General features: G+C 40.3%; 1 protein-coding gene across 3 annotated transcripts in view; it reads left to right on the top strand.

The window, feature by feature from the left end:
- Positions 1-23,214, top strand: part of sema6cb (semaphorin 6Cb) — a 124,272-nt gene that overhangs the window by 74,809 nt on the left and 26,249 nt on the right. For all 3 annotated transcript variants that reach the window (XM_084727566.1, XM_084727565.1, XM_084727564.1), the window contains exon 15: positions 8,142-8,219. In XM_084727566.1, the coding sequence (XP_084583692.1) occupies positions 8,142-8,219 (78 nt within the window). The remainder of the gene's footprint in view (positions 1-8,141; positions 8,220-23,214) is intronic.

The following is a 23,214-nucleotide window of genomic DNA, read 5'->3' as shown; positions in this document are numbered from 1 at the left end:
ACAACCAGTCAGACCAACATAAAGCTTTTAAACAGTTTTGAACAAAACAGCACATATCGTATAAGCGTTTTTTTACTATCAGGATGCCTTAGAAACAATTACATAAATAAAAGTCTTTGGTCTGGTTAGGTTTGGATGCAAAAAATGTCTTGGTTAGGGAAACCTCTTCTGTGTTAAAATTACTACTTGCCAAAGCATAAGCACAAAAAGCAAAATTATTGTTAAAATTGAGGTTGCTAGATTAGTACAGCAGGAAAATCTTCATTCACAGCTAGTGTCATTTTTCGCGATGTAGAGCCTTCAATCATGTCCTGGAAAACCCAGTTTTTATTGTACTATCATAAAAAAAAATAGTTTTCATTGTGTTCTGTAGTTTTTGCAGATAAATGCACACAAAAGCCAGCCATTTCCTGGAAACATCTTTGTGGATCTATAAAATATCCCTCTATTTGCTGAGTTTTGTCATAAACCCTTGTCATTACTGGAAATTTGTTTAAGCGACTAACACTTTTTCTTAGGAGAACAGTCTTGAGCAACATTTTTTGGAGGTAAAACTGCGACTGCAGTGTTGGTAATAATCCCTTATTGCCCAGGAAAAATGTGTGCATACATTGAAAGTTGAAGCAGGAAGTTGATCTGTAAACGGTGATGGATGTTTACAACAGAAACTTGGGGTTGTAATTTGACGATTGGCTTTCATTTTGTCAAATAAGTGTGACCGACCCGGTGGTTTGTTTGCAGTAAAACCCGTCTGATCATCTGACCACTTGTGTTTCTTGTTCTGTTAGACCTCTCGGTATCATGATCGCCTGGATCAATTTTGTCAGACCGAGGCTAATTTTGGAGTTTGGGTGAGGATGGATGAGCTTAGAAACTAGCTTATGAGAGCAGTTTGGCTTCTGTGAAGCTGAAGATTGAACAGGATCCACATTGAATGCAAGTTGTATCTAACTAAACTAATTATGGATCATAAAAGTAGCAAGTAGTCACGCTGTGAGGAAAAATCATTATGTATAGAAATCAAAAATGATGATGCATGCAGTTTAATCAAATCGTGAGGCGCCAGAAGACGGTGCTCTTTTTATTTTCTTTAAAAACATTAAGGACGCAGAAAGCAGTTCTGGAGAAAGATAAGGTCTTCGGATACTTGAGATTTGGGCCTGAGACTGAAAAATCAAATCATACTGGCCTGCGATTGGCCAAAGTCTTCCATCACTGGCTGAAAACACAACCAAGAGGACGAGCAGAAGTCTAGTTTTTATCTCATATCACTTAAATTACAATATGCTTAAAAGTTATGATGCCAAAAAGTAAACTGCCTACTCCAGCTTTAATGAGAAAACCTTAAAGCTATATAATAAATGTTGCAGAACAGCAGTATTTAATCAACTGCTTGAATTAAAGTCGAAAGTTCATTTTATATTTCTTGGATAGCGTCTTTGTGTTTAGTTGTTCACCAGCAGTGTCACATTAGGTGAAACCATCTTCAGTAAGTCAGGACTGTATTGCTCCCAGGATATTGGCGAAATGACAGCTGGAAGTTATGAGCGTCAGCCTCAGAAGCTGGATAAATCCCTTCTCCTCTCAGAAACTAATGGATGTTCCTTACACTCCGTGGCTGCAGGCGAACACACACACCTATCTGTCGGTTCATCATAGCATGACAGAATCTGAGCAAGAAGGCGGAAGACAAGTCTGAAGTTTTAAGGAGCGACGAGGGACACACAAGAGCGCATGTCGTGCATAAACTGCAAATATGAGAACGACGTCAGACAGAGGAGACTTCGCCGAAACCACAGCTGGACATGACTGGCCTGTTTTCCCATAGTGCATCAGTGTGAAGGTTAATTCCTGTCATGTAACTGTAGAGGAATGGAGAGGAGAGGCAGAATGGAGAGAGAGATGCATATATACCTTATGGCAACTGAATGAATAATTTATTAAAGCTGCACTACGGGTGTCACATATTGACAGCCACACACGGGGGCGAGAGTCATTTTAGGACCTCGATGCCCGCAGCTCTTCTGTCAGTCTGTGATGCTGTGAGAGAACAAAGAAAAAAAAAAACACAGTCCTGCCTTTTTCTCTGGACCAAAAGTTGTTTTTTACTCATGAAAAGAAAGCGCGCGTTTCCCCCTGATTTTTGTGTTTAACTTTTTGTGTTTAACACTCAATACTTCACACCAGGATTTAGTTCAAACAAAACAAACAGAGAGAAACATCATTCATTACAGTAGTTCAGCGGTAAAAGCCAGTTTAGTTTTTAATTGACTCTTGGAAGTATTGATTCAACCCGGTGGTCATTTTAGAAAGCCTTTTGTTTTTATTGTTTTTGTGTAAATATTCCATTTCCACAAGGAGTTTTTAAGTAGTTATTTTAATGTCTGCCACCGGGTCAGACTCTCCTTGAAATCAATTGAAATGATTCACAGCATGCAGACTGGAGGACCCTAAGTTAACAGTTTCCTGAGCAAATTTCTAGTAAATAGTGTGTTATCCAATTAAAAAGAAGCAGGAGGAGATTTTTCTTGAAATAATTTTATCTTTGACATCATATTTTATGATTATGGCAGTAGAAACGCTTCCACGGCTGCTTTTAGTATCTCGTACCAGAACTTGGTGGCGGTCTTTGCTGCATAAAGCTGCAGCCACAAATGCACAAATTTGCATCTTTGCTTCACTGGGAGTTCAACTTTGGTGAACTTTGACTGGCAAAGTTGCAGCCTCAACCACAAGTGTGTGACGTGTGTGTGTGTTTGTGTTGTTGTTGTTTGCCATTCACATATGTGTGATCAAATATGCAACAACATTACATAAAGCAGCAGAATTTTACAGACTTAAGTCAGAAATCAGGTGAGTTTGACTTGATTTGGGAAACTCAAAAAGGCCGTGCAACTCATCTCGCGACTTTAGACGTGAAGTGACTTGAGCCGTCAGGTTTGGGTCCGTCAGACGTGGGCTTCATATCCGGTGCACGGACGCCAAAATTTCTCCTAATAACAGTTAATTTATCTCATTATCCTGAGACAACAAAAGGCAGATTTCTCAAGATGACATGATAATTTTTATGTCTGTAAGGATCACTGAAGTGCTCTTGCCTTTGAAGTTGCAGTCCTCTCTTTAAATAACGAAGCCTGATCCGAGTGTTATCTCTAACACAAAGACGCAATGCAATTTCTGCCCGAGTCTTGAAGTACAATCTGGTGTGTTTATCCATAATGGGTACACCTTGATCTGACATTTTCAGCCAGTGTAAATCAGTTGTTGCTACAGTTATCAAGAGGCCATCTATAACACGCTTATCCACCTTCCTGATTGTTTCAAGAGACTCCCGTTTGTCATGGCCCGCTCTCTTATTTCCTCCCAAGTCACAATTCTCCTGTATTTCTCAAATTTTCACACCTTTTTTTCCTTTGAAGTATCACAACCTGTTTCTGACGCTGTAAATCGTAGCGTATGTAGGCCCAGTGCTGCTATAATACAACACAGCTACCCCAAACCAGACTTCCTGAGAAGAATTCCTGTCTCTTAAGGACAAGTTTAAAGAAAAGGGACATGTGTTTTGTAAAATCTGGAGCTTCAGTTTTCTTCTAGGGGCTAAAAATAAATGAATGAACAAAAGAAAACAGATGAATATTTGTTTATGCCAGACATTTAGGCAAGTTCATGCTAGAGGGATAAATTATTCTGTATTGTTTCCTGAGAATTGAAAATAAAATTACTCAACTTATTATTCCGTTGTTCTTTTGATGCTTTAAAATTCACCAGAACACAGAAAAATAATTGTAAGCGTGGCCACTCTCTGCTTCCATACTGATGAACTCATGACTCAAATTTTCATTCGTTTTTAACGTCTATATTGTTTTCTGCGCCCTCGCAGCACAAATCAGTCAAACTGTGGAAAATGAAGCTAATCACTCAGTCAGTCTATTGACATTTATGAGATTAATGGAGAAAATGTTTCCTCAGCGGGACGCCCCGTCACAAAAAAAAAAAATCCTCGCTGAACACGGGCCTAAAGACGCCTCACATGATAAATTATATTATGAGCCACGGAGCCACTGTTGAGTTAAGGAAACACCTCTTGACAGTCTCAAGGAAAAAAAAACACACTTTATGAGCTTCACTAAATCTGTATGGACTGCAGGGCATTTGCATTATTATAGAGACAGTTCTAAGAAAAACAACAGCATCAATTGTTTATGAAAATGCCTAAAGCGACCTCTGTATGTTTTATGTCTATTTGACAATGCATGTGAATCTTTGCTGTTAGAAGAGAGGAGAAAGGCAGAAGTACTGTGATGTAAAGCCTCAAAGTCCACATTAGGAGGAGGTGTAGTATTGACTCTGACGCAAGAATCAGATTTTAAATGTGTAGACAAATGACGTCGAGTTTTAGATGCTAATGACAATGTATTTTTCCATTTTGGAGGATGTGTTGTCGCTTTTATTGTGTGCATCGTTTTAAGTTCATCCTCAGATCAGGTGTTGGTGGGTGGTCTTACCGCTGTTTGTCTTTTTGTTTCCATAAAAAGAAAATTGGAAAAAGAAAACTTGCATAAATACAGTGCGTGTGTTACTTTGCATGTATTTATACTCTGCTCCCAGCTGCAGGCGTGGTATCGGGAATAGATTCTGTGTTGATTTCCCTCTGTTGTGTGTGAGAGTGACACACTGGTGCGCTCTCAGTGGGATTCCTCCGTCATGTTTGCAGACTGAGGGTGAAGGTGGTGTAACACCTGCACAGTGGGTTCAGAGAGCTGTAAATAATTTTAGATATTTAAAACAGGTCACAGGAGTCCTCATTAAAACTCATTAAAACTTGTTCCTTGACTGCCGTAAAGGTTTCGGTTTGACGTGACGCAGCACCCAGCAGAAAACTGCCGACGTTTTTTTTGTTGTTGTTGTTTGTTTGTTTGTCAGTTTACTTTAACCTCTGGTGACGTTATTCAGCATAACAGGCTAAAAACATCTCTAAAGCGACTGTAGATTGGCAGCAGGTAAACACTGTTGCTGTTTGTTGTCAGTCTTTTGTCAATGTGTACTTTATGCTCATTATGTTGGCGCTGCTGGGTGAATACCACAGAGTGTGTTATGCAGCGGTGAAGAAATATTGCTAATTCTCTCGCTGACACCCGGTGTTGTTTTGTAATTATACAGTGGCAGGACAGAGAGCAAAAAGATCGCTCAACTCATTCCAGAGTGCAGGATTAAAAGAAAAAGACAGACTCTAATCTAACATGAGGCAGAGGGACTGACAGCACATCAGTGGAGGAGTTTAATCAGGACTGACAAAAGCGGAAGGAAAAGTAGTGAATGTTGTGATTCTGCTGGGATTTGATACAGTAGGGAAAGAGACTAATTGCTGCTGATGGTGGTTAATGCTGACTGCTTCAAATAGAGGAAGTAAACAGTTCCAAGTCCACACAGCATTTTATTCACTTAATCACAAAAACACACATACAGTACTGTAAGTAGGAGCAGGTGATGGACCCGTCTGCTGACTGCTAACATAAGACTGGAACAATGCTGGCTCTTCACTCGGAATAAGGTCATTCATGGTGAGTCAGTGTGACTCTGCTGAAAACGTTAAAGGCATAATTTCTGCTATCTAAAAATGATCTTTTTGTGATTTTCAGTTGCTCCAGCTATGCTCCGTCTCTTCCCTCAGCATTATAACCTCATGTCTGCTATGAAAATCTGGAGACCCCTTTGTTAAATATGTAAGGAAGGAGAGGTTTAATCCTTGGAAGTAACTGTGTCCTGCTGTGTTGTACTGTACTGTATTGTGCTTTGATCCACCAGGTTTTCAGTTTTCTGGCTTTCAGTCTTAGTTGCATGGTCTTGATTTCTGACCCTCGATCCACTGTGGACTTTTCAGTCATTGTAGGGATTGCAGTCTATTTCTTTTTGTTCATTTTTGTTCTTTGTGTTGTGAAAAAATCAAATGGTTCCATCAATGTTTAAACCCAGAGAAATCTGTAATTTTATTGAAGGTAACACTGGGTTTCAGTCGGTGGCCTCTTAATGGCGTCATGTTACCTTTACCCCTCTAATTGCTCTAACTTTCAAAACACAGGATGTATTAGAGAGTGAAGAAAGAAGCAGGCGAACATAAACAGACATAAAGTGAATAAAACTTAATTATTACAGCGCTCTTTTTTGTGCCAAATTGTTTTTGATCAGCAGTGGTAGTTGCTTAACAATAAAGACAACAACTCCCATGATCCCATGCTACTTCACTACATCATCAAACTACAGTACAAATGTAAACATCAGAAGAAAAGAAAGCAAAACACAAGATTGGAAATAATTATCAAAATTAGCAAGACAAGTTATTAAATTTTAAACCCAGACGACCAATTTTACTCCTGTTTCATGCTGTAAGTTGAGTATGTACACACACATGCAACAGATATACAGATAATTCATTAGAATCAGAGTAGAATAGCATGAAATGTACAATAAAATAAAACAGTAAGTAGAGTTATTTATATATATCAATTTGCACGTATGCACCCAGGAAATAATTCTATAGTGCATTTTTTGAATTTGCATCAGGATGAATGCAAGAAGATGGTGATGACATCTTCACACAAAAGGTTTGACATCTGTGAAACATCGTCCATCAGCTTGAGTGTGTTTGAGCACAAAGCATCATCGAGTCCTCCTCCCCTCGTCCTGCTGGCGTCTTGTGTTTGCGTCCTGTCAGCCCACAAAAAGCTCTGGTTTCCCATCGCTCGGCCGCCCTGAGACTCATTCCGTTGTTTCATTTTCCTGATCGGACATTTTCCAGGAGCAGCCTCAAGTCCGAGCTGGGTTAGCATGGCTCTTGTCATCACTCTTTGCGTTGTTGATCATCTCAGGGACTGCTGTTCTTTAATTCAAACCCCACGCTTCCTTTTCCAATGCATAGGAGCGTATTTCTGTCATATGTGACATGTTTTAGTAATCAAGCTGAGAAAATAAAAATAGCAGTGTTTGAAGGAGCTACTGGCCATGTTGCTGTTGTCATGGATAGATATTTTCCTTTTTCTTTGTTGTTTTTATTTAGACGAAAGGGCAGAATAAATCGCCTCTTGAAAACACCTTCTGTTGCAATCAACACTATAAACTCAGACCTGTCGATGTTGTATTATAAAGTGACCTGACATTTACCTTTCTTACTAAAACAGTTGGTTTGGTTTAAAGTTACTCTGATATCTTTCTGATGCTGTTTAAGGTTTGTTTACATCAGCCAATTTTTGTAAACACAAAAGAAAATCAGACCTGTTTTTTAAAACCATGATCGGTTGAGAAACACAAACTGCCTTGAATTTTAGTTAAAGCTTCAATTATGTGGGAGTAAAAACTAATTTATATGTTCAAAACAATTACAGATAGGGCTTTTAAAGCCCCTAAGAGATGCAGAAGAGCACAAAACAAGTGCTGTTTTTGTTCCCTTCAGTTCAATAAGAAAACAAAAACAAATCCAGCTAATCAAAAACTAATCAGATTGCGATCTTTCCGTCTGTCTTTTCATATGATTATCTGCATTCTTCTCTGTTATGGAGAATACTGCAGTAAAGTTGGGATATCTCATAGTGCAAATTTTATCAAACATATCTAATTACACATTTTATTCATACATAAAGCGCTGCAGTTACTATCCTATGATGTGCACATATATTATCCTCCAGTCATAAAAAGATTTAGATATTGCATTTAAATATTTTTCTAAACAAATTAGTGTATTTGCATAAAAACAAAATTATAGGAGTTGCATGAAGAGTCATAGATTTGTGCTGCAATTTGAATGTTCACAATAATGGTCAATTAGAGATGCTTGGTAAATGATAACTATTTGTGCCAATGTTGAGGATGTTTAAAATGAAAAAGCAATTTTATCTTCAATTTAATGTGTTTTTAATGTTTTTTTATCTTTGTTTGTTTGCCTTTTGTGCCTAATGGGACACAGATTTCATTCACATGGTTCGTACCGTTTCTCCAGCCTGTGTTCAGGCAGAGCTGAGGAACGTGATGGGTGGTGTTGGGTCGGCGGCGGTGGCAGCGGCAGCCTCGTCACGCAGCTCATGACAGGCGCCGCTTTCCGCAATTAGCTTCCATCACTGACCGCCTGTCTGTCCACGTCTCTCTTGCAGAAGCTGTCTGTCTTCACGGGACCCTTACTGCATTTGGCTCAAGTCAGGAAGCTGTGCCACGGTCTCACCTGGCTTCAAGTAAGTCTCTCTCACACACACACACACACACACACACACACACACACACACACACACACACACACACACACACACACATGCATAGCCTGTAATAAGACCCACTTTATACTGATTATAGGGGAGAGAGTACAAATGTCACCACAACCATCATTACTGCCATCATTGGAATGAATGTTGAGCAGTAAAAGCAGCTTCACTGCTGTGATGTGTTTGTATGTTTTTCCTTTTAAATGCATTCTCAAAAATAGTCTCATTGACAGTGAAGTCACATCCAGTCATCCGACTGCGGTGCTCTGAAGTATTGATATGTTATTATAAGATCTTCCGGCTGCTCCCTGATGAGGGGTCGACCACAGCGAATCATCACTGGCAAACCGCAGGAATCTGAGATCAACAAATGAGATTTAACGTAGGCTTTTAACCCCTGATGCCCCTCCGGACACAACCCTCCTCATTTATCCGGGCTTGTGGTCTGCCTTGTTTATGTATCGCCAGTGGCTGGGGAGCAACCCGCGGTTCAGGACACTTTGACATGTGGACAGGAGGAGGCGGGGATCACACTGCTAACCCTGCACCACAACTGCACCTGACATTATAAGTCTGTTTTTGTGTTACAACCTAAAGGTGTATTATGCAACATTTTCCTAAAATCACTCAAAATCATCACTTCTGACCCACTAGAAGTGCATGGTGTAGTCTGTACCTGCAGAGACCCTGCCTTCTGCCTCTGTGTTCTTAGTTTTGCTCTACTCTGGACACTTCTGGGCTTCAGCCTGTTTGACAGCCGTGTGTGGCCCCCAGCCAATACAGCGTGCAGGTTTGTTGGCTGGAACTTTATAATAACGTAGCAACCGACAGTTAGATCTCTTTCCTCTGCTGAGAGCCACAGAAAGAGTTTCACACACGTAGACGCACACAGGCAGAGCAGACTGAGGATTGCTTCGGCCGTATTCACACAAAATCTGCCGTTGTGTGGAGGTGTGGGTGCGTGAAACAATAAGAAAATAAATTATTCCTTATTTGGTTTTCGCGATACCAGCGCTCGCTCTCCGCAGTCTCTGTCAGGAGCTTCAAACTGCCTAAACCAATTTGACTTCGAGTCTTCTGGTCTATGTGCTTGGCTCTCTCTCTCTCGTTCGTTGAGCCTGAGAGGAGCGGCCAAATTCTAATAGTGCGTTTACACACAATATTACAGATTACACCTTTAATCATTCAGTGTTATGAGAAAAATCTTAAAATGAATTGCAATCCACGTGGGTTTTAATTTCATTTACATTTCTATCAGCTTTAAAATTTGTCAGACATAATTCAAAGAACGATGCTACTGTTTGTGTAGTTTGTTTCAGCACGGTTACAGTATTGTTTACATTTGTTTACATAGGGGACAATAACAAAAGCGCTCTGTGGAGCTGCTGGAACAACACACTGACAGCAAAACAGCACAACATGTTCAGTGGGTTTCAAGGCTCAGTGCAATGGAGTAAAGCCCAAATCCAGTCAGAAATGGTATCTGACAGCAAAGTATCTGCTTTCCCACTTTACTGAGTCACTGGTGCCAAAAGCTGTTTGCATTATACAAAGTTATTGATGAGTGTTTAGTGAGGGACGTTTGGACAAACTGATGATTTGAAGGTGTCTGCTGTGGAAAAGCTTCAGATGCAGAGAACAACAGCAGTTATAAGACATTAATTTTAGCTGTGGTAAGCAGAAAGTGTCCAGAGATAACAGTGTAGTGTAAATATGCATAAAACGATGGACCGGTTATCCGTTATATTTCCATATATAATTTTCCATTGATGGAATTAAGCAAATGTTCTGAATGCACATATCACTGAACTTTAACATCCTTCAGTTCGTGCAGATTCATTGAAGAGTTGGAGCAAACAGATTCAGAAAGAATATACATGTGATACCGTCAGACAGGAGGGATTTTCCAACCTTGAAGCAACTTAAGCCGAAATAAACAGTGAAACTGGATGTTAAGGGATTAATTATCTCCTAGGGTCTCAAATCCCAAACTGTCATTCAACTCTTAACCACAGAGGCTGGAAAAAACTGCTCCTGGTCTGCTCTTTCTGCTCTCTGTTTTAACATTTTTGTTGATGCATCTCCACTGGTCACAGTTTTTCTTTGAGAGATCAACACTTGTTTTAACAGCACGGGTTTGGCTGTATCAAGAAGTGCAGCACGCCTCAAACTTTCAGCCCATTAACTTTGCAGCAGCAATTTTCTGCCCCATGTGATTCATTGTTGATTCCCAGTTTAACACTGAGGTCTCCAATCATGAAGCACCGAGGGACAAAAGTGTGCAGATTTGCTTCCTAATCAAAACACTCCAGCAGGAGGTTTCAGCTGTTAATTCTTCTCTGGACGAACTTGTACTAATTAGTGAGATCAGCCACTGTGGTGTTTGGTCAGTCTGAAAGCACATGGGTGGACACGGCTGTATGAAGACATTATTAGTTCTCTAACTGGCAGTCACAGAGGACAGATTTGGTAGTTGGTCAATAATGTGTAGCCGAGCAGCCGCAGAAGCAATAACCTTCATATCTCCTCGAGTGAGCTGTTCAGCGCTGTGCGCATCAGCTGGGCCTGCGCGCCCTGCCGGGGTCACGCACTCCTGATAATCAATAGCTAATCTGGAATTAGACAAGTGGGCAACGTCAACATGATGAATATCTGAACAACAGTTGCAGTCCATGTGAGACCCACAACATGTATCCATCTTGTTTTCGACATGTGTCACGTGCATGAAAATTAAAACCTCTATATTGTTGCAGGCAGAGGCAGCGCAAAATGTAACGAGAAAATGGAGAAATCAGTAAGCCAGAAAAATAGAAAAATAAGACGTAATTTACTTGTGATTTATCTGTGAGCTGGAAGGGAGCAGTTTGACACTTGAAGGTATTGACCTGCACCCTGTGGTGGTAAATCCAGGGTTGGAAAGTGTGTGTGAGTGTGTGTGTGTTAAGGTCCTGGAAATCACAAAAGTCAAAAATCATTCCAATGTGATTTTTTATTACATTGATTTTTTTGTTTCATCTAAAGAAGAAAAAAAAAAGTTTTGTAGATCAAAATCCTTCCTTAACCTCTGAGGATTTATGTTTGCCGAGCCAGTGTTCGGGTTTGAATCACAGCCGGCAACAACACTGACACACAAACTCGTGCTGGAAACAAGCTGTTGGTGTTTCATTAGTGGTGATGTTGAAGAATAAGGACTGCTGAAACTGACCCAACTTGATATCTGCAGGCAGGATTTTATGCTGTTTAATGTGCTGCAGTCGACCAGCTAATTAGCTGCTGTTTCTAGCCTGTAAACTGACATTATCAGTGCAGCCCCCCCCCATGGGATGTTTGTTCGGTCACTAGTTCAGAAAGCCAAGGTGCAGCACAAGACGTGGCCATGCTTGTAGATAAGAAGGAGACACTATCTGAAAAGCTAATGTGGAATTGCAGCTCAAACACTTGGCTTTTTTTTGTTTAACATCTTAGCTTTAAGAGTTTCCCTCAGCCAATGATGGAATAGTGAGTTTTTATTAATATACATTGAATGGTTAAGCAAGTAATGCTACAAGAAAAGAAAGTTCAGGTTCAAAATTCAGTGTCATATTGCTATATTAAGTAAAAATATGGAAAACCAAAAAGAAAATAGAAAAAGATAACAAGGAAAAAAGTAATTTAATTGGCTATATACAAACAACTTCTCATTCTGTATGGACAGAGAAACAACCTTGTGATTAATTCTCAGAAATGGGGTGTCATCATGAAACCAAAAACTCAAATTAACAAACATCTCTACGCCTTGGTGCCAGTCGTAGCTGGAGGCATTATGTTTTCAGGTTGTCCTTCCGCCATCTGTAGCCTTCTCATGAACATGATGTCTCAAGAACGCCTTTAGGGAATTAATTCAAACTTGGCGCAAAAGATTCACTTGGACTCGAGGAAGAACTGAAAGGGCCTTGAAAGAGCAAGTTACAAACTTACTTGCTTACGAGCTACTTTTCATCTCTACAAGTGGCAAGAGTTTGATACTTAAAAAGATTTTTGGTGTGAAATAACCTTTATCTTGAAACTGAGGCTACATTTACTCCTTTAAAGGCATATTTTGGCATTTTGAGAAATAGACTTATTGATTTTCTCATTTTCAGGTTGTCCATCCACCGTTCATACCGTTCTCATGAACATGATATCCCAGGAATGTTAAGGGAATTTCTTCGAACTTAGCGCAAATATTCACTTGGACTCGAGGATGAACTGATTTTGTTGGTCAAGTGTCAAGGTTACTCTGACCTCTTGTCCCTCCCATTCATGTGAATGTGATGTGCAAAAATAGTATCTAAGTGAAGACACATTTCTCACTGGAAATGATTCACAGAAATCATAAATGTCACTAATAGTGATAACTTCCATTTTGCCAATAAATTCACATAATATCTTTTAAAGTCTTCTCTTCAAACATCATGAGTCTGGACAGACATGGACGTAAAATGCAACTCCACTGGTTGACGGAGGCATCCAACTGTGAGGTGGTAATTCTATACTTTCAGCTGGATGTTAATATGCAAGCAACAGGCAAGCCATTCCCACCTTCGCTTTCTTTTGCTTTCCTTTCTTCTTCCTTTCTCTTTACCTCTCTCTCCCTCCCTCCGCCACTCTTTCACAAAGCCTGTGTCATAAAATCAAAAGCGATGTTCAGCTGCATGTGTTTCAATCACGCAGCGGTGTGCCGCACTGTCTGGCAAAATGGAGAAGAAAGATGAATAGGCGGTTGGATGGACAGACGGATGGATGGATGAATAAGTAGTCAGATAGATGGATGCAGTGAGGAGCAGAGGAGGAGGAGGAGGAGGAGGAGGAGTAGAGGCAGTTAAAGGTACTATTTTCTCCTCGTGTGTGTCTCCTGACAGCCAAGGACTTTGCGCGTCCCTGTGTGGTTGATGTACAACCTGTTCCTAAATCACCACGCTGGTGTTATTTCCTCTCTTACCTCTATGTACATTGGTTGTAAACTGAGTGTGTGGAGTTTTTTCGGGTGGACTGACACCCCACTACACTTAACGCTGCCCCTCCATCACACACAGAGAGCACGCCTTCCACTGTCGACTGGCCACCAATAGATTATTTTGACGGCTGGAAATGTGCAGACCTGGAATTATTGCATATCTCCTGCTTGGCCACCCAGACGTATCACTTTCCCTGCCCTTGCACGGACAGAGGCTAATGGGATTTTTGCTTTCCTTATAGATGCATGTTTCTGTGTGTCCTCTTGCATTTGTGTATTTGACAGTATAATATTTGTGTTCTTGTACTTAAGCCATTCCATCTTGCGTTTCCAACCGTCACAAAGCAAGGACATTTTTACAGTGTTTGTCAGGTCGGAGAAGTAGGTTAAAGTTAGGTCTGGGGAATATTTGCCTTCTTGCCAGTTTCTTGTCTGCGCACAATGACTTCCTGGAGCCTTGTTATGTCAGACAACCAGATGTTTCCAGCAGCTGGTTAGCTTATCTTAGTATAAAGACTGGAAACAGCTGGTTGTTAACATTTTAATGAGTGAGTTAGTAGGCAGATTTTGTTGCCTTCATATTGAAGGTAACTTCTAGCTGTTTCTTCCTGCTTCCTGTCTTTATGCTAAGCTTTATTTACTATTTAATATTATAACACAAGAGTGATACTGCTTTTCTTATCTGTTGTCAGGAAGGTGAAGAAGTCTAAAACATTGAACCCCTGTAAATCTGAAAGTTGTGATCGGCTTGTATTCACAGCAGTTGCAGGGTATTGCAGCTGTGAACCCAGGTCACAGCAAAGAAATGCTTAACAACTTCCATAGAAACTCCTCGAACCGCTCCCATACCACATCTCTGTCCATTCATATTTTTTAATATGTTCCAAAAAATGTCACTTTTCCAATACAGCTACATTCCTGGTGAAGCTCCAGAGCCTTGAGGAGGCAATAACAGGTCAGAGTCAGAGTGTGTTTAGTTATGGACAAAGTGAGTGTTTGGAACAAACTGAACATATGGATCGACAGCAGGGGAGTGGGTTGTGCTTCAGGTTTGAAAAGTTTCTGTGGATAGTTGTTTTGTTTTTGCCGTGACTCTGTGTCCACGAAAGACCAAGTTACAAACTTTCAGAGCTGCTTTTCAACTGTTCAAGTGGCTAGTTTGATATTAGACTGGGCGGTATTGCCTAAAATTTAAATCACAATATAATTTGGTGCATGTATACATATGTACATACATATATATATATATATATATATATATATATATATATATATATATATATACAGAGGTATTATATGTTTCAATCTTTTTTCCAACTCCTCGTCTTCGTTGTGAGCACAAATCATTGCTAACAAGCTAAACCCAAACCTGTCAGCATGTTGCCTCGCTCCTTGGTTTACTTCGCCATGCGACGATGAAAAGCTAAGACATTATCAGTTCTTTAAACGTTTTGCTGTAACTTATTATCATGTTGAATCCTCTCCGCCTCACTGCAGCTCTTACACACACACACACTCACATACACACACACACACACACACACACACACACAGCAAAGTCAGCAGTGAGACTGCAGTGCAGACGGTCACCAAGAAGATGAAAGAAAGCTAGTGATGTAGTTTAATCAGTTCTGTCTACAACCTCTCAACCAACATCACTGTTTTACACAAGCACGGCGCGCTAACTTGACTCTGCAGCGCTTTTTACTTTCTACACCGTTTATACCACCCACCCCTTTTTGATGCTTAAAACAAATTCAGTGTGATATACCTTTAACTTCTTGAAACTGAGGCTTATTTACTCCGTTAAAGACACATTTTGACATTTAGGGAAGTAGACTTATTGGCTTTCTTGCAGGGAGTTAAAAATCTAAAAAATAACTGGCCTGCTTCTTTCCGATGGTAATAATTCACCTAACAGCAGCGCTTAATCTTATTAATTAACACTTAAAATCTAGTTTTTTCTAGTTTTAATTTTTAGGTCAGTCAGACATGTGACATGTTGTAATCAATGGACCATTGAGTGGTGGGATTCATGTTCTCTGACACAAAAAGAAATCTGATTATATACTTCCTGTTGAGATTCAATATCATGATGAGGAGGGTCATCTAATTAGTTCAAAAACAAGCAGGATATTCAGCAGTATTAGGACACTTTAATTTGTTTAGAAATCTGTGGGAGTTTTATGGGTGGGACCTTTTATTTATGCCTCCTGGTGTCCACAGAGATAATCATTAACAATGCACCGATGAGATTTTGATAGAATATATATTTGGGTTTGTTAAAAATGTGTGCATAGTAAGGCATGAAGAGTTGGCAAGCTAGATGGAAAAAGTAGTTTTTAATTTGGTTGTAGCTTTAAGGAGTGATTTTCAGGACTTGAATTAAGTTTGAGGTCACAGTTGGATTGAGGTTAGGGGTAAGTAGATGTTACTGGAAGGTCCTCACAAGTCCAGTAAAACATGATGGAGAGCGAGGAAGTGCCGATGTGGCTTCACGCTGGCGAAGTGCTCCTCCGAGCTGCTCGCTGAGGTTTGATTTATGAGTCGGTGTTTAGCGTGCGGGACAGAGCCGTGCTGGAAACCAATGGACCAGAACGTGAGAAAGATCAGCCAAAATATCCTGTCCAGGCTCAACTATCAGCCCCCTGCCAGAGACAGAGAGACGCAGGGACAGAGTAGAGAACAAAAGAAACAAGAGGAGAGGGAGAAAGAAGACGAAATGGAGGCAGACAGTGAAAAAGTAGAAAAGCAAGAACTGGATGGATTAAAGAAAGAGGTGAAAGTGAAGGAACAAGAGGTAAACTAAGGAGAAAGAGTGGGAGGAATTTTATCTGTCCGATTCCAAAGTGCAGAACATCTGTTTTTCATTTAGGTTTTTCTGTTCAGGGGAAGAAACCGTCTGCCTCAGGCTGTCTGTGTGGCTCAAAAGCAACATCAGATTTTCAACCTGCGTTAAGTGATATCTTTATATATGCTTATAGATCATTGAAGGGCGGTGAGGAGTGGATGGTGAAAGAGGAGAAAGGGAGCGAGGATGATAAAGGGATGAGCTGATGTGAATCAGGCAGCAGGAAGAGCCTGACCAGAGTTTGAGATGAAGCAGCTCAAAACTCGTCCTCCTCCGGGGACTTCCTCGTCTCTCCGTCTGTCTCTTTCTCACTCTCTCCTCTCTCACATCACTCTCCTGCGGACTATCAGTCTCTTTTTTTTTTTTTCCTCCGGTCCTTTCTCATCCAGAGGTGGCATAAATTTTAATGACTGATTTGTGGCTGATCCAGAGGATAGGAGAGGAAGAAAAGAGAGGATTCACAGCCCTCTTTCTCTTTCTGTCTCTTTGCACGTTGAAAGATTCTGTGGCTGGACGGCTCAACTTCATATTGTTTCTGTGTGTTTCACTTAACGTGTCATCCATTATGTATTTGACATAATCACTGTCGCCAAAGCACAATGCCAAAACAAAGGACGGCCAAGGACGGAGGATATAGAAAGATCCTGGAACAGGATCAGCTGTGCTCTGCAGGTTGAAACACCTCGAAGGATAAGGCTGGAACTCTTCTATATTTTTGTTATTGTCAAACAAAAAATGATTTTGTGAGTTTCTATCCTCTCTGTCCTTTGTTGAAGACACAAACATCCAACTAAGTTTTTAAAGATACTCTGTGGAGTTTCAATGACACTGGTGGCCATTAAGAGAAGTTTGACAAGTAGAGCAGCATAAACTCTAGTTTTTAAGCAGTGAATCCTGAAATGCATCAAACAAAACAACATCATAGCAGACGCAAAAAATCGGCACATCAAACTGAAAACATGTACAGTATAATAAAGTGTAAAATAGAATACATACACCTTAAAATAAATAAGTAATTTGTGAAACAATCTCGGGGCCTGTGGAATAAAAGAGAGGTCGTGTCTTTTAGATCTGCTCATGAACGCTACATATTCCTGGGTGTTGAGGCTGATGTTAGCAGACTCCATTGTTAAGCTAACGTTAGCTGGTGTTGCACTCCATTGGTGCCCAGGAGAGTGGAGTCATGACCCGGCCTGCTCTGACTCTGATTGGCTAGTGTTCATTGTTAATTTGTTTGGGTTGGTTAGGATTTGGAATGAGGAGTGAGACTGGGTCGGGTTAGGGTAACAATATCAAGGTAAGCCAATCAGAGGCAGAGTACGGTGGGTCGTGACTTCACAATCTTGGTTTAGGAACATGCATAAACAAAGTGCATGTTTGAGTGTTGCTCAAAGAAGAGTAACAATGCATTTGTTGGAGAACATTATCAGCCATTGATCAGGTGCGGTAGAATTAGGACAGTTTATGCGGGATTGATTCAAAATAAACTACAGTGTGTGTTCATGATAATAAAGAAATGTGAGTGTGTAGGTTTTGGACAACAATGGAGCTCCGTGGGACACAGGGATAAGATATATCAGGCTTCGGATACAAACACAATAGTTGTTAGAAGGATCAGTTCATTAATGGTCTTGGTCTTTTCATGGGATTTGTTTGCAGTAAGAAAAGTAGAAAATATCAACAGAGTTGTACTTTAATTGCAGTACAGGTTGGCTGTATGCTCATACTCGGATCAATGACGTTAAGATCAATGAAACCTGCAACACTACACACCCCACATATAATGACTTTTTCCACCAACATGCGCAGATTTGTTTCAGTCCTCGACAGCCTGAAAGGAGGACAGCGACTAGAGCTGCAATTCGAGTTGGCATCGATCAACCCCTAAAATCCCACGTGAAACTGATTACTTCGCAACAATGAAAATATGCATGATTTATATTTTAATGTTGGATGGAAAGATGTGAAGAACACCAACTGTAAACTCAACAGAGACTTTGTCGGAGTGAGGTCAACTTCAGCTGACTTGTGGCTCTGAACTGACATATGGTGAATTTGATTAAAAATTAACACTGACTGTTTTACTCCTTTGATTGGTCATTTTTAAATGTTTCTAAAAAGTATAAAGTAATGTCAGCGCTCCAGTTTCCAAATATCAAACGTGTCAAATGATCTTACTAAGAAGGGCGGACGCTGACTTGTTCAGAAAACAAACGACAAGAGATTCATTAAACACCATATATTGTATGATTTTTATCTCCCGATTGTCAACACCAGCTTGGTCCGATGCGTCATGATGCCGAACCGTAATTATAATCATCCCTAGAATCATAATTTGTGTCCTTTCCTTTGGGAAATAAACAGATGAATGTCATGTGGGATTTATTTTCCAGATTTTCTGCCTCTTGCAAAGCACTTTGTATCTTGTCTTTGAAAGGTGCAACATAAACAAAATTATCAAGTTTTGTCCGTGTTCACATCAGTTTGTTTTATAATTAAAAACGGTCGGGTGGGATATTGATTTTATCCAGCAGATCAGAGACAAAACATTTCTAGTGTCCAGATTTCATGTTTTTAGATTGAAAACAAATCTGTATTCATGCTATTCTTCATGTTGTCATCTAAGCTACTTGTGAAGTCATTATTTTGTGCCTGCATTCTATCTAGTTTATGGACTCTCATCTGCAGGTGTTAATTTGTTGTGCAGATACTCACCCTCAGTGAATACACCGACGTGGCATGTTATCTAAAGTTTTGTCAACACTGCATTCATTAGAGTTAAAGGCCTGCCAGCCAAAAATGTTTTTTCTCTGATTTGCTAAATGAAATCATCTTTGTGCCACTGAGTGCAAGGCTCTTTTATTATCACTGCCAAAATACAAATAATGATCCCACACTAAACCAGGTGGAGGGATGTTCAGTTCGGTTTGTTTGGCCAAGTGAGACGAGGCCTTTAATACTCAGATGGCTGCATTACGGCAATCGAAAATTTAACTACCAAATCATTTTGTGATGCAGTTTGTTCAGAGTAAGAGTGTAACTCAGCCAGAGACAGGATATGAACCCCGACTAAAAGGGTTTATGGGGGGGGGGGGGAGCAGACAGATGTTGATATCTGACAGCCAGCAGTTTCTTGTGTTTGGAAAGCCGAGCAGAACAAAACGAATTCTCGCCTGATGGTCGCGTTCAACTGTTTATTCATGTGGATGAGCACCAGAGAAGGTCAATTATGGTGAAGAGTGCCGACAAGTCTGGCATGCTTGTTCGAACGTAAAGGTGACCTGTCATCAGACTAGTTAACAAAACTCTATTTTCAAGCTTTGTTTCACTTCAGTACGCAGTGTAAAGTCCCCCTCCAGATGAAAACTGCTGTTTTGCATTGTTGATCTGAGAGCAGGTCCACGTTAGGCAGACGGTGCTGAGCGTGTTCGGGCACATACTTCACTGTTTACTGAGAGGAATACACTACAATCCATGTGTTAATTACAGTGAAGTTGTCTCTGGAAATTTTAAGCAAAATTTGTGAATATATTCAGAAGGACGTGTTACAATCACATAATTAATGGAGCGCCAGAAACCTTAATGCGTGAGTATTTCATTGCTGCTTTCCAACCCAGATGGCTTTTGTGCGGTCGTGCTTTTTTTAATGAATGAATTTGTCTGTTCTGATCCACATTGACTCTGGTCCTTTTATGAGACGGAGAGGGGGGTGAAATGCAACAAGACCCTCTTTTTTTTACTGAAACAGGGGACATTGGGTTTACTGACACCACCAACAGCTTAGACCTTTGAAATTTTTTTAGTTTTGGGGGTTTTTGATGAAGTTGAAGTGAGTGTGCAGTCTTTACAAATGCTCTGAAGAAGCACAGTGTTACTGCTTTGTATTTTTTTAAAAACTTTGTTGCAATATTTTTGCTTATTTAAAATATTTGCCTTCTTTAATTTACACTTTGTTCATAAATATACATCAATACAGATGGATTAAAGCATAATTTCTAGACAAGGAGGGATTTCTATGACAGGAGATCCTTGTCTGTATCGGACTACACAAAGCTGTAAGAAGGTTAAATTCATTGCAATGCCTGTGCGCCAGAGACAGCCATGGCCAGAGGCGTTATGATGTCTGGCTGTTCATACAAATGCGATCTTAATAACACCTGGAGGGACATCAACCTTGGCACAAACATCCACTTGGACTCACAGATGAACTGATCAGAATTTGGAGGTCAAAGATCAAGGTCACTTTGACCTCAGAAAACACATTTTTTTGCTTCCTTGCCAGTGTCATCCATGTCTGTGTACCCCGTTCTTCAGATTTGGCACAAATATCCACTCGGACTCGAGGACGAACTGATTACATGTTGTTGCTAAAAGGTCACTGTGACCTCATGTCCATCCCAAGCTAATGAAAGCGATGTCTCAGGGATTTATGGTACAAATATGAACTTCGACTCAAGGATGAAGGGATATTGGCGATCAAAGGTCACAGTAACCTCACAAAACATATTTTTGGTCATAATTCATATGCTAATTATGGCAAATGTCCACCATGAAACTTTGGATTGCACACCTGTGTGAAGCATCTACATTTTAGAATTCGTACCTTCTTTGCAAAAACATCCACATTTAAAGCATTGCAGTCCACCACAAGCTTGTGGCTTTGCAGATGTTGAGCTTCAGGTGATTTTCGCTGCACCATGTGATGACTTTCTACATCAGTCCTCTGCTCTCCTCTGTAAAAATAGTTTCAAAGTGAAGACAGCATATTTCCTAGAATTATTCACTGTAATTATGTATGTCACTGTAGTGATAACTTCTATTTTGCCTAAAAATACACTTTCATTAAATTACTTAAAAGGCTTCACTTCATATATATCTCATGATTTGGTTGTAAATGGCAGCTTGACAGAAAGGCAGAGGCATACAGCTGCGAGGATGTAATTGTTGTAGCTTTTAGCCACTTCATGGCAAATACTTTAAACCAGTAGTTCCCGACCAGAGGGTCAGGATTATGTTTTATTTTTGTCAAGCTTTCTTCTAATCTTCTTGCGTGTTTGATGTGTTTGTTCGTCTGTCAATCGTTGGGTAATTTTACCTCTTCAGACCTTCAGAAGCGCTGGATAAATCAGTCCAAGAGGAAGTAATCAGTCTTCAGTTGAAATGGTCTTGATCTTTAGACTTGGAGGTGTTACAGTCGCAGCATGTAGACGAAGCTTTGTTCGGGGTCGCTGCCGCTTTAAACAACTCTAAAATAAAAACTCAAGAAATCAAGACTTTTCACTGTGACTCATACTAAAGGAAACAAACCATGCTGTGAATATGATCGCACTATTAATGACGTGTTTCAGCTGTGACGTCAAACATGACCTGCTCTCAAACTGTAAAAATACATCCTCTAAAGGTATATTTTTATTCTTCACACGATCGCTACCTGGCATCCTTTGATTTGATAATCACCTCCTGTCTTGCACCAAATCCCTCCGTAAAAGAATTTACTATAAGAGAGCCACGGTTTTTCAGTGTGGGAGTAAGTTAGTGCACCAGGTGTGTGCGTGTGTGCTAAGCAGCCTAATCGCAGCAGGTTTTACTAACACACATCCCTAAATCTGACAGTTGATGGCGGAGTTGCTGCTTTAACGCACGCTGAAGAAATCAAGGTGATTAATTCTTTGAGCTGAGTTCAGTGTTCTTATACTTTGGCTGTTCACTGCCTTCGGTTTAGACATCTGTTGTTTCTCTCCGGAGCTGAGACGTACAGTATGTTTGTGTTGAGGACTGTGAGTCTCTAGAAAGGAATCTGAAAATTTATGTGCAAGATCATGTGTTTGTCGTGTTCGTGTAGGACGAGAGTGAGAAGTTTGTTTGCCAATTATAGATGGGTGCTGGAAAAAGAAGTGTTTTCATATAATCTGTGTGAGCTGTAGGTTTGTGTTTAGGTTATATAAGGAACTAATTGGTTTGTTATAGAGTAGGCGTCCATGCTTGTACAAAGTGTCTCTGTGTGAGTACTGGATCATTACGCTCATGCTTGTGCAGTATATGAACCCGTGTCTGTTTTATTTGGTTCATTACAACGTGTGGGAAGATTGTTGGCGGTAAAGTGAAGCTCCGCTCGACTAGAAGCTCTTCCGCTCCAGCGTGCGTCGGCTCAATCTCATTACTCAACCGACGAACGGGTGCGTCTGGATCAGACTTTGATTTCAGATTGACTCCAAGGTGAAAGATGGCGCGTCTATTGGAGGGAGAACAGTGTATCAATCGTAGGCACATTTTCATCAGAGCAGCGGAAAATCAATAATCGTCAGATTGGGTTTCTCGTCAGTTTGGAAGAGTGGCTCAAAAGACGAATTCAGAGGATTTGGATTGCACAGCAGCAAGTACAGAATGATAGAAATTGCAGAGTAAAAACATTTTTGTTGGATTTATTTCACATGATTGAACTTTCACTGTTTCCCACAGAGTGACAGTGTAACGGTGGCGAGGACGCCTATTAGACTTGAATACATTCCCCTACTTGTAGTAGGTTAATTCTAGCACTGCACAATTAATCATGTGCAGCCCTAATTATTTCTCATTTTACCATTTTAATTCCATTTAATTCACCACCTTATTTTAGTGTTACTTCTGCTCACCTCGCTTTTCCTTTCAGTTCTCACAGACACCCACCTACACGTCTCTTACTGCACACACACACCGGCCTGCACCGCCACGTCTTTCTGTTTCTCTCTCTCTCTCTGCATGCGTCTGCTCTGTTCACTGTGTTCATGTTTTATAAAGTCGTCCAAAAAAAACAGAACTTGTGATTTGGATTTTGTTCACAATAGCAGGTGAGCCGCGTGGAAAAGGCTGGAAGTTAATGATGTAACCTATCGATTGAAACTTACATCATACAAAGGGATTTATTTGACTCATAATTTTGTCAAATTGGATTTGTGGCTGTTAAATGTGAATATTCAACTATACTATACTATACTTCAGGGCAACAGCAACGTTCACATAATAAAGTAAACAAACCAAGTTAAGCCAGGATTATACTCCTCAACAGACACTTCTAAGCTAATGCAAGCTAATGCGTGTTAACGAAGGATTTGATATGTGCAACAACATTCTTTTGCTGAGAGTTGATATCAAACAAAAGCCAG

The sequence above is a fragment of the Lutjanus erythropterus genome, chromosome 9 (assembly GCF_056507025.1).
Source record: "Lutjanus erythropterus isolate fLutEry1 chromosome 9, fLutEry1.hap2, whole genome shotgun sequence".
Lineage (NCBI taxonomy): Eukaryota > Metazoa > Chordata > Actinopteri > Lutjaniformes > Lutjanidae > Lutjanus > Lutjanus erythropterus.
The sequence above is the reverse complement of the archived record's forward strand: the minus strand, read 5'-3'. Positions and strand labels throughout refer to the sequence as shown.